General features: G+C 50.1%; 1 protein-coding gene across 1 annotated transcript in view; it reads left to right on the top strand.

The window, feature by feature from the left end:
• STK11 (serine/threonine kinase 11) overlaps positions 1-18,247 on the top strand; it is a 43,864-nt gene that overhangs the window by 23,770 nt on the left and 1,847 nt on the right. Inside the window, exons 7-9 of the mRNA XM_032993452.2 lie at positions 1,579-1,636; positions 9,786-9,982; positions 17,849-18,082. Coding sequence (XP_032849343.1) covers positions 1,579-1,636; positions 9,786-9,982; positions 17,849-18,057 — 464 coding nt within the window. The 3' untranslated portion in view covers positions 18,058-18,082. The remainder of the gene's footprint in view (positions 1-1,578; positions 1,637-9,785; positions 9,983-17,848; positions 18,083-18,247) is intronic.

Consider the following 18,247-nt stretch of genomic DNA (forward strand, 5'->3'; position numbering starts at 1 on the left):
TGCCCTGCGTTCCTGAGGCCAGGCACCCCGGGAGACCTTCTCTAGCCTGGAGAGATATTCCCATGCTTAACCTACTTCTCAGTGATGTAATGGGCATCAGTAGTGACCCCATTGCCTTAAAGGTGTTAGTGCTGATAAACCTTTACAAATTGCCATGACAAACTCTATTTTGGTTTCTGGAGGGAAAATAACTTCAGTCCTTCCCCACTATACCTTTTCTTTGCCCATATTCATTACTGCTAGTAATGTGATAAAAGCTGAACTGACAAGGAGGATGTTCTGGATCAGCTTTTGTTATCACATACGCTGTTGGTGATTTATCTCTTCCATTACCTTTGTTCAACAGCACTGCAGAAACTCATCTGCAAAGCCCCTGCAACTTTTTACTTGAACTACACTGTCTCTTTGCAGCCCTCCCTTCCTAAGCATCCATCCAAATGTATCTCCCGCCCTTGTGTTTTCACTGTGGTCTCGTAGTGGCTCTCCCCAGCACTCTGCACTGTTTGTTCCTTGTCTTGACTTTAACTCCTGTTTGACAGCCTGTTCTGCTTCCTAGCTTTTCTTCTGGTTGCTGGAGACAGGGTCCTCCTGTTCTCTCACCTCTTTTCAAAACCTTACTCTTCATGCTACCTGTGCAAGACTCACCAGTGCTAGTGCTTCAAGAGCAACAAGGAGGAATCATCCAGTAAAAGCAAAACTCCTTGTAATGTTCGGCAGTGAGGCTTTGTTAACATTCATTAGATGAATATGTTCTTGGAACCTTCATTGGAGAATATCTTGGATGCTGCTGGATGAGACTTGTTAGGTCCCATTGGCTAGTTTCTGAAGAATATGGCAAAATTTCCTGCTTCCCTTCTGTTGAGTTGTGAATCTTTTTAAAGACAGTGGAGCAGAGTGGGCATCTCATGAGTCTGTTTAAGGAATCCACCTCCCTCTCCTAGAGAGAATGGGGATAAGTTACTTTTCCTCTTCCTTCCTTCTTCTCACCCCCACCCCAGTTATTTTAGAAGATGATGCCAGAAATCAAAATCCTGACTAGGGCAAAAGGATGGACAGTAGGATTATTTTTTTTGGTCCGTTCTCCCCAGCTGTACTTCCAGAACAGAATTTCAGTAGACTAGAGTTTCTGGGATGCTGAGCAACTGGATATATGCTATGCCAAAAGCTTTGGCTCTTCCGTGGAGAAAGTTCAATAGCATTATCTGTGAAATGCAAAAAGTCTTGATGTTCTTTGCCTGGAGATGTGCTTGGACATATGATCCAAGGCTGTGCAAGCCTCCGTCCCTGAAGTGTGAAGGAGGGAAAGGTCATATCTGCTTTGCAGGTGGGGAAACTGAGGAACAGACTTGATCAGGTAGTCATCAACGGAGTTGGGATTTTGTGCTGAGCTTCCTGTGACCACGGATGCAGCAGATTCTTCCTGGAGGTGAAGGCTCCCTAAGCTGCCAGAGGGACTGGACACACCGGTCGCTGCTGGGGGAGGGAGGTGGGAGGGAAGGGTAGAGCTTTATGCTTCCTGTCTTCAGCTTGGCTGAGAGCATCTGTGATCACACCTGGACTTTTTTTCCTTCTTTTCAGGGATGCTTGAATACGACCCAGCCAAGAGATTTTCAATACAGCAGATAAGGCAGCACAAGTGAGTGTTCAGCTTCTTCCTATTAGTCATTCTCTTTCTGCTTCTTATGCTAATGTACCTGTGCTATTGCTCTCAACTCATTTTTCCTTTTGACAGCAGACACATGGAAGTCACTAGATATCCTTCCTCCAGCTCTGCTGGAGCTCTGGCAACCTCTACTTGGCTTTTTTTTCCTCCTATTAGAGCATCCGGTTAAAGCATTTGAATTGCTAACCGGTAAATAATGAATATGTTGAAAATATGTTTCTAGTGTGACTGGTTCTTGATAATTAAGGGTTCTGGATATTTTTTTTCAGAGGTCAGCTAGTACTAATGGAGCAGAAGAACAGGGGTTCCTTAAAGCTGAGTTACTGAACTAGGACTGTTTAGTAATGTATGTTAGTTCTGGTTTTCTGGACAGTTTGGTGACAGAAATATCCCTTGATATTTGCTCCATATGGAATCAGTATGTGGAGAAGTGTTCCAGGACAATAGGAAAATTTTTTTTTCTTTCTCTTTAATGTCATATTCCTCCCTCCCCCATATCCTCCCCATTTATCCTTGCCATTGTCTGGGGGGGTGGGGGGGGAAGGCCCCGTTATCTCTGAGGGGTGTTTTTTTTTTTTTTAAAGGATCTGTTTGAACATGCTGCCTCTGAGCAGAGATTTCCTGGGCGGATAAAAGTACAAGAACAAAAAGCATCATAAGGATGCTTCATCGCGGAGGCTGCATTAGCTTATCTCCTCTTTGAATAGGAAGTGCTTCTGAGGACATGCAGAGCTGCCTGCTGGACCGCAGCTGCTCGGCAGAGGTCCTGCCTACGAGCTTGCCCAGAAAGCTTTTGGGAACCTTGTAAAAACAAGGCTCTGAACCTGGAAGGTGATGGGCTGGCTTTGTGCTGCCTGCAGGCAGGAAGAGCACTATTTTCTTGTTGTGACCCTGGGGGGTGGGAAAAAAAAAAATCAGTGGTAGCCATGTGCTGTCGGATGGTGATCCCTGGTAGATGTTATGGCATGGGAGGCATCTGCAGGAGCCACAGAACAAAACCTGACAGGCTTGAACTGCACTGGCGCTCTGCAGAGGAGCAACTGCCGACCTACCCCTGACAAAGATCAAAGAGGCTGGGGAGGCAGGTCTTATGTAGCTGCCTGGTCAATTAATTAAGCAGTCAGGCTGACTCCTTTTAATAGTAGCCAAGCACTGCGCATTGGTTGTTTCACTGGGTCTGGGAGATAATAGGAGCAGGCATTTGCTTTTCAGGACTGCCTTTCCCCATGCACATGCCTCCCAACAATGGTGGGCCATAAAAGAGACTGCTTGGGCCTGGCCTCTTAAATGCTGCGTGGCATTTAAAGCACCATATAGAGCTGGTCTTTGAAACAATAGCTCCTGCTGTTACTGACCGTCCTCCACTCTACCACCGAGGACTAGAGTGCTTCAAGCTAGACAGCAAAGCACTGTGTGCTTTTGTACTTTGTGATGAAGTACTTCTCCTGTTCATTACAGCTAGTCATAGGGTGGTGATCAGCTTGCCACGCAGTCAGACCGATGCGTTGTCAGTAAGCACTGTAAAGCAGCATGTCAGGAATTAAGTCCATGGAGTACATTAGCAGGTGTTGAAAAAGGCACTGAAAGCACTTTCTTTCCTAGCAGTGCTGCGGATCCAAAGGCTGCAGTGAACTGCCCCTAAGCTTGGGGCAGTGTAGTTGGTTCTCAGGTGTCACTACCTGCTAGGTATTTGAGCTAGTTATCCAGCTTGATATGCTCGATTTTTATACTCCTCCCACGTGTCAGCGTTTGCGTCAGCTTTGCCCAGCTGAAGGCGAAGAGCTTTCTCTAGAGACCCTGCCTGTAGTTAGAAAGCAGGAGAAACTGGAGTGTGCTTCTGGCATGGAGGGCAGGTGCAAATCTCCTGTGCTCTGCAGGCATGGCCTGCCCTCTAATTGGGCACAGCCGCTGGTGGCGAGGCTTTTCATCCCCCAGCACTGAGAGGGGCTGAAGAAAGACTTTACCTGCAAACACAGGAGCATTTCCAAGGCTTAGTCTCTTATTAGTTTTCTGAGAGCTTAGCCAGTGCTTCTTAACAGGCTTTTCTCCCCTATTAGTAATTGCCTCCTTCCTCCTGCTGTGGCATCCTGATAATTACATCAAGCACAGCAGAGCTTGCAGCCTTGGGCTTTGGATGTGTCTGTCCATCTCCTTCTTGTGGAGTAGCATTGTGCTAAAGAATCCAGTGTTTGGTTCTCTTAGTTTTTCTTTAAATAGAAGAGAAGCTTAGCCCTTATGCTTAACCTGACCCTGATTTTTTTTTTTTTTTTTTTTTTTTTTTTAATTGAACAAAGCAATTGGAAGGGCAGCAGGTAGCCATTCAGATATTGTTGGAGGGTTTTTGGAAAGCGTTTAGAAAAGACTCGATTTCTAGAATCCTTAGATTTCTAGTGTGTGGGGGAGTAATAGTCATTAATGATTTTGGGTTTTTCTACACTCCTCCCACAAAAGCATGTGTTAAGTCACAGGAACTAGACTATAGAAACATCAAGCGATTTACCCGGGCTGCCCTGCTGAGATGGATACTGGCTCAAACCAGAATTACCCGGTGCCTTTCCGTGCTGCTGGAAGTCTCCTTTTATGTCCTTGAGCTGACGTTACTGGTGCCTTGCTCATATGGCCAGTCAAGATTATCAAAGTGCACTGAAAACCAACAGGAATAGCCCCCATGTCCTGGGCAGTGTTTTTTTGCTTTGGAGCTAAACGCTGCCAGACCAGGCTCGTGTCCACACGATGGGAAGGGGCAGGGTTCCCCCGCCCTGCAGGGAAGGGTGATCCCAAGGGAAGCATCACACAAGTGTCCTGTAGCTGTGGAGCTGGGCACTGGGGATCCATCCAGAGCTGGATAAACAGCTCACGTTTCACCTTCCATAAAGTGATGTTTCTTGCTTTTGTAGTGGGATCAAAGGTAAAAGTCTTCATCAGTGGGTCAGGAAGTATTGAGTGTTGCTCTGTGAAGCAACAGAGCTGCAGGAGGCAGAGAAGGCAGCCAGGCACGTGTTTATTGCCCAGTGATGGTAATTTGGCCATCCTTCCCTTTATTCTTGTCAGCTCCTCCAAATGCTTTTCCCCCCTGTAGTGGCAGCCCTTTCTGAAGAATGCTGTAGGAAGAGTCTGCTTAGTTTTATACCTGTCAGCTGCCTTTCCCCTCTCCACACTTCTGTAGCTAAACTCTTGCATCAAAATCATGTTTCTGTACTTTGTTTTAATTCAGCAGGACAAAGCTAAATGCTCTTCTTTGCTTTCAGAGGCTTTTCAAACGCAGTCAATCTGTGTAGTGCAGACCCACGAGTTGTAAATTGAAATGAATTAAAGCACACTCAGCCTGTCATCTAAGAGTTTATGAACTGCCAGAAGCTGACCCCTGAATAACAATGAAAGAGTCTTGAAACCCACTCTTCCCAGAAGGATCTGGATAGAAGGATGTTCAATGGAAAACTGACGCTTTTAGTTCACCTCTGAATATTTTGTACTCCTGGGGTGGGGGCACAGGGCGGTGAAGGAAAGCCGCTGAGAGCCAGGGAGTTAGCAACCTGCTCCCTATAGATTATTCACCATTTCCTCTCTACCCCGTGCTTTTGCTGAAGGGCTTAATGCTCATATACTGCATTTTGTAACTAATTCACTGACCCTGCTGCAGCACTTAAAGTGATGAAGTGGATGCAGAATTCTACCTCTGTCCCCTGTTTCCAAGGCAACCATCTTGCCTTCCTTCTCCAGAAGTGTCACACTTAATTTGTTCAGTCATAGATACGATTGCAAGAATTTATAGCAAGAAAGGGAAGACACTTCCACCGTTCATGAGTGGAGGTGCAAATTAACCTACTGGGCCTGTGTTTCCTCCTGTCGCCCTGCAAGCTGCCGTGCCACCTTCCCAGGTGCTTTTGCTCACCCCAGAGCCCTCCCTGAGAGGTTGGGAGGGTAGCTGTTAGATGCTCTGCCGTGCTGTTCAAACCCCGGGTACTGAACCGCTTGGAAATCTGTGTTGTTGCTGCTGTAGATTCCTTTGCAGGCACCGAGCATGCTCCTTCACTTCTGTGCCTGCACGTGAGGGAGTGAGCGGGGTTTCCCTTAACCTCTGCTGCAGCACATATACTTATGGGCTTTTCCCATCCCTTGTCCATGGTGTCATGCAGTAATCTCCCCTCAGGGGGACACACACAAAAAAGCTCTCCTCCTCTCCTTTCTTGCCGAGGCACTTGGGTCTGCCTGCCTTCCCCATGGCAGGAATCTTTGGTGGTTCTACCCATGCTTTGCAAATTGGTTTCATAATGCACCAGTGTATGTACGGATGTACGGCATGTTAAAAGTGAATCTCCATCCCTGCACAGAACACCTCTCCTTGGAGGGTGTCACCTTTGGTCCCAGCATCAGCTAGGGGAAAACTGCTTCTCTTTCTTATTCACTTTTTTTTTTTTTTTTATGAACCTGACTTAAGAACTTGGACATCTCTTGATATTACAGGGTTTGGAGCAGTGATTGCAGGGACGCTGCTATAGATTTATTGCTAGCGTGTGTTGCCTTTCCCCGGGGCGTACTGTTGTGTGTCTTCCGTGTCTGTCTGAGAGGACTGAATTAAATCGGAATGCTGTTAGCTGCTTCTTGTGGTGACAGTGACCTTCCAGTAAGCTTGAAGCCCTTACACGGTGTCATGGGAGGTGGAGAATCATTCATAACTGATCCTTGCTGGCAGGGTGGTGATCTGCAGCTTGGCATCTGGTTTTAGAGAAAATTGTCCATATACAAAACAAGCAAACTGAAACATTTGTGACCTGGAATGGGAAGTGAATTAGCTGTAAGTATTTGGAAGCTGCAGCTGTGCTTACTGATTCTTATTTTAACCTTGCTTATACCAGAACTTGAAAAGAGTGGAGTGATGACTTCTGATGAGAAATTCAAGCTTGGAAGCTGCATACCAGATAGGCTTATTAGGCATTGGTCAACCCAGATTCCTTTTTTCATTCAGTCCTTGACCCTTGCTGTCTTATCTCCCTGTAGATTATAGCAATCCATCTGGATACCGCTTCTTAATTGGCAGGATCACAATTAATACTTGGGCTGCTGCTGCCTGGAGTTTGTGCTTTGCGGACATTCTCAGCGAGCTTGCAGAGTAGTAAGAAATGATCTCTTGCTACTGCTCCTTTCACTCTGTTTCGAAGGGCTGGGAGTGGCTGAGAAGTGTTTTGCAGACCAGAGAGGAATCTGCCTCTTCCCGGGGATGTTCTGGGTGAGGGGCGCTTTTGAGATCTGCAAAAGCTTTTCTTTTCCCTTAGTGTTAAACCAGCAGTCTGCAAGCACTGGGTAAATGGCGATGTTTGTGGAGTGTAGTTGGCTCAGAAAACATCAGTGGGACTGGGAATAAGTGGTGAAATGGGGCGGTCTGTCAGCAGTACTCTAATCCAGCCCGTTTTAGGGTCAGTGGTGAAGGCAGGGTGAGGAGGGACACCTCATCTGCATCGCTGACTGATGGGAGAGTGGCTGCTTCCTGGCTTAGTCAGTGGCCAGTAGCTTCTTGAGCCAGATTAGGGCATTTGATGGAGCCAGTGGTCCTCAACTGAAGAGCAAATCTTCACTAATAACATTTAGCACCAGTGCAGAAAGCAGAATATCTGTCCCTGCTGGAAAATTGCTTGCCAGGAAATACTCTGCTACTCCTTACAGAATTGCTTGAGGCTCCTTCCAAGAGGTCTTTGATTTTTCTTAGAACTTCAATGAATTTCTCTTCTCACTCTATATCCTCATTACCATATATGCATATGCAAGTATTTGAAATCACCTCCCAGAGGATGGAATCATTATGACTAGAGTACAGTGATTCAGGTTTCTGCTGTTAATAAAAACCTATTTTTACTCTCCTGGTAAGTAGGACAGAAGGAAAGAAAGAGGCAGAGCTGAAATACAGCAAAATAAAAACAGTAGTTGCTGTAGACTTCTAGGCTTTCTCCCCTTAAAATACTCCTCTTAATGGCAGTCATCCCAATCTCATTTGTCCTGTGTAGGCCGTTCTCCTTAGGTCCCCAGCGTTTAGTTTTGATCCCTCAGACTCCAGTGCTCCTGGCAAAATACAGCCGGTGGCTGTGTCGGCTCTTCTGACCCTGTGCTAGATGATCCTGCCCGGCTGGATCGGCTCAGGCTGACTCTGCCATCTTGGCAGTCGCTTCCTTGATGAAAGCAGTCTCCCAAGGAGAGGAAATCAGATGATCAGGAGTGCTGTGTGCCATGCGCATCACCAAGGAAGCCATCCCCAGGATTTGCTCAAGCTGTTGGCCAACATCTAGTTATGTTGGACCTGCTCGCTTCCTGCCAGTCCAGTAGCTGGGATGACCTTTTTCTTAACTCTTGTAATGCCACCTCCTGAACCAGAGGTCATACTTGACAAATTAGATCTGCAGTCAGTTCTGTCACCTTCCTAAAATACACTGCTTTCACTGCAGCTCCCAGTACGGTCGTGGTGTGACCGTGAAAGAGCTGCCAGTAGATCGGCATCAGCGTGGAACTGGCATGTGCCAGCCCCGTCGCTATTTGGGGTGTTGTGCATCCATCCAGACTGACAGCATGGAAGGACGGAACATGATTCTTTGCATGATGTTGACATGCTCTGTGATTAACCAAAATACATTTCCTTTTAAAACTTTAGACTGTAGGGACTACTTCACTCTTTCTTACAGCAAACAGCAAGATGCTGTCTTCCTCACAGAGTAGTAGACTGACTTTAAAACTCAATCTCTGCAGAGAAAACAGTTTAAAGATACTAATTGTGAAGCAGGGTTTCTGGATAAGGCTTCATTCCTCCTTTAAATCCTAGTTGATTTGTCCCAATGGCTACATTTTCATTTATTTATTACCTAACTCCTTACTTTTGCTGGATAGTTTTGTTAGAATGCCACCTTTTTTTTTTTTTTTAGGCTTACTGTCAAAGCAATGTAAGACTAGAACAAAATTATAATTACAGTTCTTCTGTGCAGGAGATGCATCCAGCCCTTACTTGCTAAAATGAATTTGGAACAGGAGTGATAAAAAACAGATGGCTCAGGTTTGTAAGAGCTCTTTGGTGACTGGCTTCAGGCCCTCCTCAGTGATTATTAGCCAGAAGTTACTGGATGCCTGTGCAAACTAAGGAGGGGAAAGCGCTTGTGTCACATAAGGCTTGTCTAGGGCAGCAGTCATCAGGCTGAGAAGTGAATATGCCGTGAGGGGATAATTTTAGATCTTGCTCTGCTTTTGAGGTGTGTTTTCAGAGAGACCTTAAGTTGCTTTTTAAAGCAGCACCCTTTTGTATCCCAAAGCAAAGTCTGAAAGCAGGGAAGGAAGCTTACACTTTCTAGGCTGCCTCCCACTGTGAGAGCTTCAGTGTCTCTTTGTGCAGCTAAGTGGCATCTACATAATATTTAGCAAGGTGAGCACACGAGTGCAGTTGATCTGGTGAGGCTTTTTTTTTAATCTTTGTTACTGTGCAAAGACCAGGAAGAACAGGTCCCAGGGGCTTAACTGACATCCAACCTGCAGTATAGAAATAGCGGGGTTGATAACAGTGCCAGTTCAAAAGTTTTATCAGGAAGGGAGGCTGCAGTTCAAGAGGTGGCCCTACATGTGGGAGGTTGTGATGCTTTCTGACCCTTCCTTCGTGTAGAATGACCCTCCAGGGCAAGGTGTAAGTAACAGCCTGATAAAGTGCCTCTGGAAGACAGCCTCCCTGCTAACAGGGACAGCCAGGCTGCTGGGCACACCACCTTCAGAGGCCACTTACCGGGGAGGGGGCGGTGCATGGCCGTTGCCTGAGCTCTTCCTTTGCTAGCCACAGGCAGCTGATTCTCGCTGCTGCGGGACGTGTTGCTTGGGGAACAAGGAGTAGCAGGAGGTGTGTGGGCTGGAAGGGCATGTTAGAAGGGCCTCGGTCTGGAGGAACTGCTGTTCCCACCTGCACTCAGGAGAGGATCGCTGGGCGTGCGGAGGCTCCAGCTGTACTTGTGGGAAACTTTCAGTGCCCACACGCAGCGCTGGTAGATGTCCCAGAGACAGTCTGGTGCTGGAACCCCCCCCGCTGTGAAAGTGTGGTGAAAATGTAAGAGGCCGCTTGTATGGCTTCTGAGATGCTGATGTGATGCTCTTGGACTCTTTGCAGTTGGTTTCGTAAGAAACATGCTCAGGCAGAGGCTCTGGTGCCCATACCTCCCAGCCCAGAAACAAAGGACAGGTGGAGAAGTATGACGGCGGTGCCTTATCTGGAAGATCTGCATGGCTACAATGAGGAAGATGATGATGAGGACTTGTATGACATTGAAGATGATATCATCTACACTCAGGACTTCACAGTACCAGGTAGGAGAGAATGATGCTGGGATGGGTAGGGCAGAAGTAGCTTGGGTTTTGTCCATTTAAAGCTTTTTAGGAAAGGCCTCAAGGTCTGAATAATCCTTCCAGCAGTGGAGGAGACTATTGATTATTAGGTGGTGTGAGTGACGCACAGCGAGTGAGCAGTGACGCTCCAGATGCCTTGGTCCTTTATTGGATCAACCAGGATGCCCCTTCCTGCGTGTTACCCATGGGCCACTTTCCTTCCTTCATCCAGCAATAGCTTGCTCCTGTTGGACTCTGTTGTTTAGCACATTTCATTCTTTTGGCCAGCTTTGCTAGACTGAGTTATTTTGGAGCAGAGCCCTAAAATGACTCAGTGTTCAGAGTAGATGGCACATCTGGGGAAGAACAGTGCTTGTAGCCTTACACTCAGACCTTTTTTCTGCTCCAGTCTTGGTAACTATCTGGTTACAGAATTGCTTTTTTCTTTATTAGGGATTTCCTGTTGTTTTAAGGTAAGCCAACCAGTAAGTAGAGGCGGGTGTGTGGTTTTAACCATGCAGTTCTTACAAAGCGGTGGTAATCAAGTAGCTTTCCTCCTCTGGCCTCTCTGTACCTGTAAGCCATGTAGCTTGGGAGCAGAAGGCTGAAGGGCATGTCTGTGGTAAGACTAAAGACAAAGACTGCTCAGCTTTAGTCATTGCAGCAGTGGTACTGCGTCATCAAGGCAGCAGTTCCTTTGTCCTGCTGCCTGTGTTCTCCCTGCCTCCGTCAACAGAACATGAGTTTCTAGATTAATTGCTCCAGCCTAGTATAATTGGTTCGGAGGGAAGGTTTCGGGTACTACTTGTAGGGATGCTGATTTACTTTACCACCGTGTGATTAGAGGTACCTGCAGCTGACCTTTCCTCATGATACAAAAAACCCTACTTTCTGTAGCTTAAGGTTAATCAGACTGCTTTAGTTTTTTTCTTAATGATGGCCTGGTAGGCTTCTGTGGACCTGAGTAAAAGCAAGGGCTGGTTTCACCAAATCTTGCATATGAAGACCTTGGTTTTCTCTTGGTTTTCTGGCTAGGTGGCAATTGCTTTTTTGAAGCACAATCATGGAAGAATAAAGTGTCAGGCCTTGAGTTGTAATAAGCTTCAAATTGTACCCAGTGCTTGAAACTTCTTTGGGCAACAACCTGAAGGCAGGTTGGCTTCCCAGGCAGCGCCTTCCAAGGGGAGAAGGGGAGAGGCTGCTCTGAGCCCTGGTCGCTAAGCCAGCCTGCGCCCCGTGCCGTACGACATCCCTGGGTGACAGTCCCCAGCGGGGTGGCTGTTCAGATGTTCAGCCAAACGGATACGGAGGTGGGTCGGAGGTGGAGCCTGCCAAGATGAGGGGAGTCTCATCAAAGTCAGATAGATCTGTTTCCAAGTGCTGATTCACTGGTGGCAGTCAGATAATTTATAACCTTTTCTAATAGGACTAATGTCCCAGTGCCAGCTGGGTGACCTGCAGAGCTCTGTCCTTTGCTCTCTTCTTACATCCCGCAGACTTTTGTGATAGAATCTGTCGAGGGCCAGGCCTTCCCTCACAGCTTAGTGGAGGATTTTTGAAAGGAGGGATCCTCTTAAAAACATGACAGATTCCTTGAAGCACGTACTTGATTGCTAGGGCCCTTCTAAGTGCAGAAGACGGGCAGAAGAGGACTTGCCAGCTTCATTCCCTGTTGTCAGGGTTAGCCATTTCCTTCTGCAAGAGCTCCCGCCGGGAACATCCCCTGCATGAGTGCCTGAGGCATAATCCTGCAGAAGTCTTGGGGCTGGAAGCCCTGTCACAGACGGTGGGGCCTGAGGGCAATGATGAGGCTTGAAAATCCATAACCAGCATCACTTGCATCCTTTCTAATTTTACGGTTTCCTTTCTGAACTGGCTTCAAGAGGCGTAAGGAAAGTATGGTTGGTCTGTGTGTGCCTGTAACCTCCCTTGGAGGGCCAGCCTTCCAAGATGATAATCTCTGTGAGAGTGGGTCTGTTGCTCTTAGTACTTGACTATCTCGTAGCTCACCCAAGAGACCACAGAACAGCCTGTTACTGCCTTTTTTTGGCATCAGTGTGGAGAACAAGCATTTGCATGTCTCTGACGGTACTCTGTTGCTTCCCTGTGCGTTCCCAGCTGCAGAGAAGGAAGCTGAGGCAGGGCTTAGAGGACCTAGCAGAGCACTGGGCAGTCCTGACAAGCTGTGTGGGGAGGAAGCCGTGCTCCCATCAGCCATGGCTGCAGAAGAAGAGCATGAAGCTTAGCCTGGGCCCCAAAGCCGCTGCCCTTTTGGGCTTCCCATGGCCTGAGCTAACGGCAGCGGCTGGAGAGTGCAGGATGGTCTCCTTGCTTCATCAGGACCCTGCTTATCTTCAAGACAGTTGTGTTATTTCCAAAGCAGATAACTTCGTTCTGCAAGGGAATCATTCCTTAGTTTTTGGCTTTGTATTTTTAAGCAAAGGGTGGCTGTAGGGGTTCAGCATGCTACAGAGGGAGATGGTTTGTGACACCTTTGAGTGGGCTACTCAGCTTGTGAAATCCAGCCCACCCCTGCAGACCTGCCTCACGACTGATTTTGAACAGACGGTACATTCCTGCCTGCTCTCACCTTAGTTAAAATGTTTTGTTTCTTTTCAATTTTTCCAGTGGTGATTAGCCTGCACTGCTGTCCGGTTTATGCATTTCAGTGTGATTAAAAAGTGGAAGCTCAGGCAGTCTTCCAACATCAGCGAGCGGTTGTGTGTCCAGCAGGCCCAGGACAGAGCTGTCTGTCCTGGTTGCTGTTTGAGGGTCTCTGGGCTGCGGCACTGCAGCTGGGTGTTGCACGTTACCTTCTGCATTTGGAAAACCACCGTGCGAGGCCCCCTTCTCGGTGGGGTGAGGGTTGGTGCTGAGCCCTCCGCGTCATGCCCGCGGGTGCTGTTGGACTGTCGGTGTCTGCTCCTGCCATGGGGGGCTGTGGCTGCACCCCACGAGCAGCGGTACTGGCCTGGGCCTGGCCCGTGCCGGTGCTGCTCCGGCAGCCGTGTCTGCAGCTGAGCTGGATGTACCCCCCAGGCAGGTGGCTCTGGTAGTAGATCATCTCCAGAGTGGTAATATCAGCTATTATACACTCCTAATGCAAACAGCAGTATTTAAACCCAAATAAGAGCTGTCACTTCAGAAGATGACAGGCAAATTGCTGGAAGATTTTTTTTTTTAAAAGTTCTCATGTGTAATTTGTGCTGTTTCAGAGGGATTAGAGACCTAAAGGTTAATTGTGGCTCCACAGACCAGCACTTCCCATGTTACAGTGAGCCAAGGTGGTTGGCCTGGACATGATTTTGGTTTAACTTAACTGGTGAATGGTGATGGGCTTTAACCTTCCAGTTATTTCAAGAGCTGTTGCTTAATTGCTTAGGTAGACAGTGGAATAAAGCGTTGTTTCCAGCCAGTCTGAATGTCCTCTTTCCAGCACTTGGGTGTTACGCTGTTGCAGTGTTGGTGACTGAATTGGGTGGGTTCTTTGGGGGCTATCAAACACAGCTGTCCAGATGTGGGCTGGAGCTCAGGAGGTCCCCAGGGAACCACCCAGGGCAGGAGGAGGATTTCTTTACACTGGATGTTCCCGTGCTGCTCCGGAGCAGCCGTCGCTGTCAGGCAGGGCCCTGGCTTAGGTAGGTCAAGGTGTATGGCTATTTACCACCCTTCATTTAGGAACATATTTGAGCATGGAACAAATTCTTCTCCCTCAGACCAGTTACCTCTGGCTTGGCTTGACCCAAAAAGGACAGAAAGCGTAGTCCAGTGTGCCCTCAAGCCCAGCAGGAACCGATTTGATTTGGATTTAAGCACTGAAGAGCTGAGAACTGGTCCACTGTGGTGCATCGTTCTCTTGACTTCACCCTAGGACTTCTCCTCAGGCTGTGATGGAGGTCAGGCTTTTCACAGGACTTGTAGAGATCCCTTAAAATAAGGCTGCTAACAAAAAAAAAAACAAAAAAAAAAAAGGGCTGGTGAGGTGGGCTATGAAGGTGCAGTTCACAAGTTCAGGGTTTGGTGGACAGAGGTCCCCTCCCTGGGAGTGCAGCGCTCACGACAAGCTCCCGGGAGGCGTGGGGGTGAGGGCGAGCCCGCTCGGGCACAGCGGGTCTGCGTGGCCTGGCGCAGGCAGGGGGGCAGCTTGCATGGAGAAGAAATGTTAGTATGTATTTTTTTTTTTTACCCAAGTCTTCTGCAGGATCCTTTTGAACTTGCCGAGCTTCATGCGAGTGTTACCTTTCTAGCAGTGACGCCATATTGAAATAAAAATTTAAAAAAAACCTTGTAAATGACTGATCAATTCAGTTGTGGTTGTGCTGGGCAGCGAGAGCAAGAGTACGAGTGACTCATAGGTGGGAGTGGGTGTTCAGTTTGGGAGGGGAGAAGACAGAACCTCATTACATCTTGCGCTCTTCAGAGGAAGAAGGGGCTTTGAGAATGTGCTTTTATTTTTAAAGAGTTATTTAAAGATTTATGCCGCTCTATAGAAAGCTTCAAATGTTACATGCCCCTGGTTCAATCGGTGTTAAACATCTCATCGAGGGAAGTGCTGAGGAGAGAATAACTGTGGCACCGAGCACGTGACAGCACATCCTCTCCAGAAGCGGCTGCCTTCTTATTCGGCAGCGTACGCAGTAAATGGATGTAAGCATCTTGCTTCTTGCTTTTGTGCTGCGTTTCACATTTAGAAGGCTGTGCTCTGCTTTTTTTCTCCCCTTCTATTAACCCCTTCCTCCGCTGCAGCCCAGTCTTCCTGCAGAGGCAAATGGCTTCATAGCTTGATTCTGTTGTTCTGTTGTGTTTTGGGGTTTTTTTGCTCCCTTAGCATTCAGTCTGAGGCTGGAAAATAAAGCCAGGACTGGAGTCCTTAAGTAAAGCCCGGTGCTTGAAAAGGTGCATTTCTAGCTGCAAATCATGTACGCGTGTTTGTGTCTGACAAACACAGCAATTCAAAAGCTCTTCATGGTTTTATTTTGAAACCTTTCTTGTGCCTGAATGAGCTGGATGGAGCCATTAAGAAATGTGAGAGGTGGCAAGGATGAACATGCACGTTCTTAATGCCTTTCTCAGCCCTCCTTTTATTTATTTTATTTTTAGCACTGTTCAGCTGGTAATGGTAAGGTAGGATATAGCTGTTCGAACAGACACAGCACTGGGTCACTGGCTTCCGCGTGGGCAGACAGTTGCCAAGACTTCATCCCATGTTGAATTTTTATTTTCATTAATTTGAACGTCAGCAACTGTCATTGGTGAAGGAGGTAAAATTAGCTTGCAATTCCCCCTCCCTCCTTGGTATCCATAATAGACTCCCGGGACTGTGCTTTTGAAGCAGGGTGGGAAGGGGAGGAGGGAAGAGTCACACAAAAGACAAATGAACTGTTTGGATATTTATTTTTTCTTTCCTTCCTAGTCAGAAATGTTAATTGACTTGGCCTGAGTTCAGCTGAGGGAGGGGAAGGATAAGTGTTCAGCTTTGCTCTGAAAGGGGTGGCTCAAGGCTCCACAGATGTGCAGTTGGGGTGTATGGAGAAGAGGAAAAACCCTGAACTCTGGGGTGGGTCCAGCCGGGCTGTGCTGTTCTGGGGCTGCAGCCTGACCCACGCGAGCTGCTTCGCTGGGGACAGCCCCAGCTCTGGAGGAGCGCTGGGGCCAGCGTGCCCTCCTCTTCCAGAGGGCTCCTGAAGCTCGGCCACCTCGGCCCTGCCCAGCAAGGCTCCCCCCTCCTCGGGGCTCGGGAGCCAACAGGGTCAATGTGTGCAGCGGGGCACGGCCGGCACTTCTGCTTCGTGCTCCTGAGCCTCTCGTCTCGCCGGTCCCTTTCCGAAAGGTGACATCTCCAGGGCACCCCATCCTTTGGTGAGCTGTGCCAGGAGCTGGCTCCCTGTGTCTCAGGGGGGTGCAGGGCCGGACACCCCCTCCCCAGGGAGCGCAGTGGGTGCCATCAGCTCTGGCAGCCAGAGCCTTGGGTGCGCGGCGAGCGAGTCCCTGTCTGCTCCCATGGCAAGGTAGACGCGTGCGGCTAAGCGGCAACACGCCGGTAGCCGAGAGCTGCATCAAAATGTGGGGAGGGGACAGGGACTGCTCGCCAGCAGGGCCATGGGGGAATGAGCCACTTGCTCATTCTTGGTTAGAGAACCCAGAATCACTTGCTGACAGGCGCATCCCTCCTGCCCTTCCTCCCTGGCTCTGAGCCCCTGGCCCAAGCCGCGGTACCTCACCCCGTTTTGCGGTGCTGGAGTGTCCAAACCACGGCACCGGGACGGCATGCCCGAGCTCTCAGCAAGGCGGGAGTGCAGCTCGCTAGCCTGGACTGACACCTTTGATCTACAGACCAAGGAGCAGGGTTGTCTCTCAAGGTAATTCCTGCCTGGGCCCAGGGCTGCAGCTAAGCCTGCCTTTGGGAGAAGAAATCCACTCCCCGGTGAGCGCGCCAGGTCGCTGGCCGTGCAGGCGCTCAACTTGCCACCCAATTTCCAAGCATGCGGTTTAACTCCAGCCTGCTGGGTGCTGCCCCGCTGCAGCCTGCGCTTTGCTCCCTGTTTCTGCACTGGTGAGGCTGTGCCACGGCCGGTCCCCACCAGGCAGAGGGGCCGTGCTCTGCGCCGGGGCCGGGCTCCTGCCGCCTTCGCTGCTTCGGGTGTCTGAGCATTCAGCGAGACTGATCCCGCTCCCCTGCACCAGCCCTTGGGGCAGAGGAAGGTGGGTGCTGGAGGTGACTGTCTGAACAAGGTGACCCCCCCTCCATGTCCCCTTGCAGCGTTTGTTTCCCAAATGTCTCTTCACCCGTGGAGGACGTGCTGTGCGTGGCTGCCGGGCTGGAGGATGGGGGCAGAGCGGAGAGGAGCCCGCAGGGATGAGGAGGAGCGCAGGGGGTCCGAGGTGGACCCCCACTGTTCTCCTTCAGAGGAGAAGCGGCTCTCCCACCACCCCCATCCCCACGTGTCCCTCCTCCCCGATCCCAGCAGCAGTGGGGTGATCACTGGCGCAAGTACAGAGATGACGTGCCGCTCGGCCTTGGCGGAGAAAGGATGGAGCATCCTTTAAAGAAAATTATACATAATCGTCTTACAGCCTTCACTTCCACTCAAACCTCTGAGTCATAACTGAAGGGCCCTGGAGCGTGACGTTCCTGCTGGAAGGAAATTGCCTGGGCTGGATCCGGTGGGGGGGAGCCAGGAACCTGCTGAATCCTCTCCTCAGCCCTGTGTCTGGCTGGGGATGTGCCGTGGTGCCGACGGGAGCCAGGCTGTGTCTGCAGCCTCATCCCCTCCCGCTCCGGGCCTTGGTGGTGCCGGGGGGGGCCCTTGGTGACTGCCTGGCTGTGTGGATGTGACTCGAGCCCCTGTCCAGCCATGGCAGTGGGCAGATGCCTCTGGAAATGGCTTTTCATCTGCTGTGATGAGTCACAGGGAGCTGGGCTGCAGAGGGGAGCAGGGATGCTTTGAGACTGTTCTTCCCTTGGGGGGGCAGGAGCTGGCTGCTGCCGGGGGGTCCAGGGTGGGCACGGCGGCTGCCCAGCCCACCTGGGGAGGAAGGGGAACGCCATTCTCCAGGTCTGGACTGGCCGTGCCTGTGGCTCTCACTGCCTTGGGTTTTCTTTTCTCTTGTGTGCTGGGGAAACAGGGGGAAAACCAGTCCTGGGAGGGAGATGCTGTCTCGGGCTCCTTGCCTCACACATCCCCCCTTTGGGCTGCCCCTCCTGTGGTCCTCGAAGGTGTAAAAACGGGCTCTGTTTTCCCCTGGGAGCTGCACGCCTTCCAGGCGATGGGAAGGGTTGCTCCTCGGTGTCGGCGATGCTCCGGGGCCGCTGCCCTCCTCTGCCTCACCGTCTCCCTTCCCTTGCAGGACAGGTGCCTGAGGAGGAGGCAGGGCAGAACGGGCAGAGCCGCGGCAAAGGGCTGCCCAAGGCCGTGTGCATGAACGGGACGGAGACGGGACAGCTGAGCACCAAATCCAAGGCGGAGCGGCGGGCGAGCGCCTCGTCCAACCCCTCCCGCAAGGCCTGCTCCGCCAGCAGCAAGATCCGCAAGCTCTCCACCTGCAAGCAGCAGTGAGGCGGGAGCCCCGCGCTCTGCACAGGTACAGGCAGCCCCAGCCCCACGGGGGGTGGGAGGGGCACTGGAGGTGGGGGGACACATCCCAACCTGCCCCGACCCTGGGCAGCAGGAAGGAGCTGGAAAGGTCACAGGTGCGGAGAGGGGAGAGGTCTGGTCCTGAGCATCCCTCTGTAGCTGTCCCTGGCAG

Source organism: Tyto alba, unplaced genomic scaffold (assembly GCF_018691265.1).
Source record: "Tyto alba isolate M040663 unplaced genomic scaffold, T.alba_DEE_v4.0 Super-Scaffold_20000042, whole genome shotgun sequence".
NCBI lineage: Eukaryota > Metazoa > Chordata > Aves > Strigiformes > Tytonidae > Tyto > Tyto alba.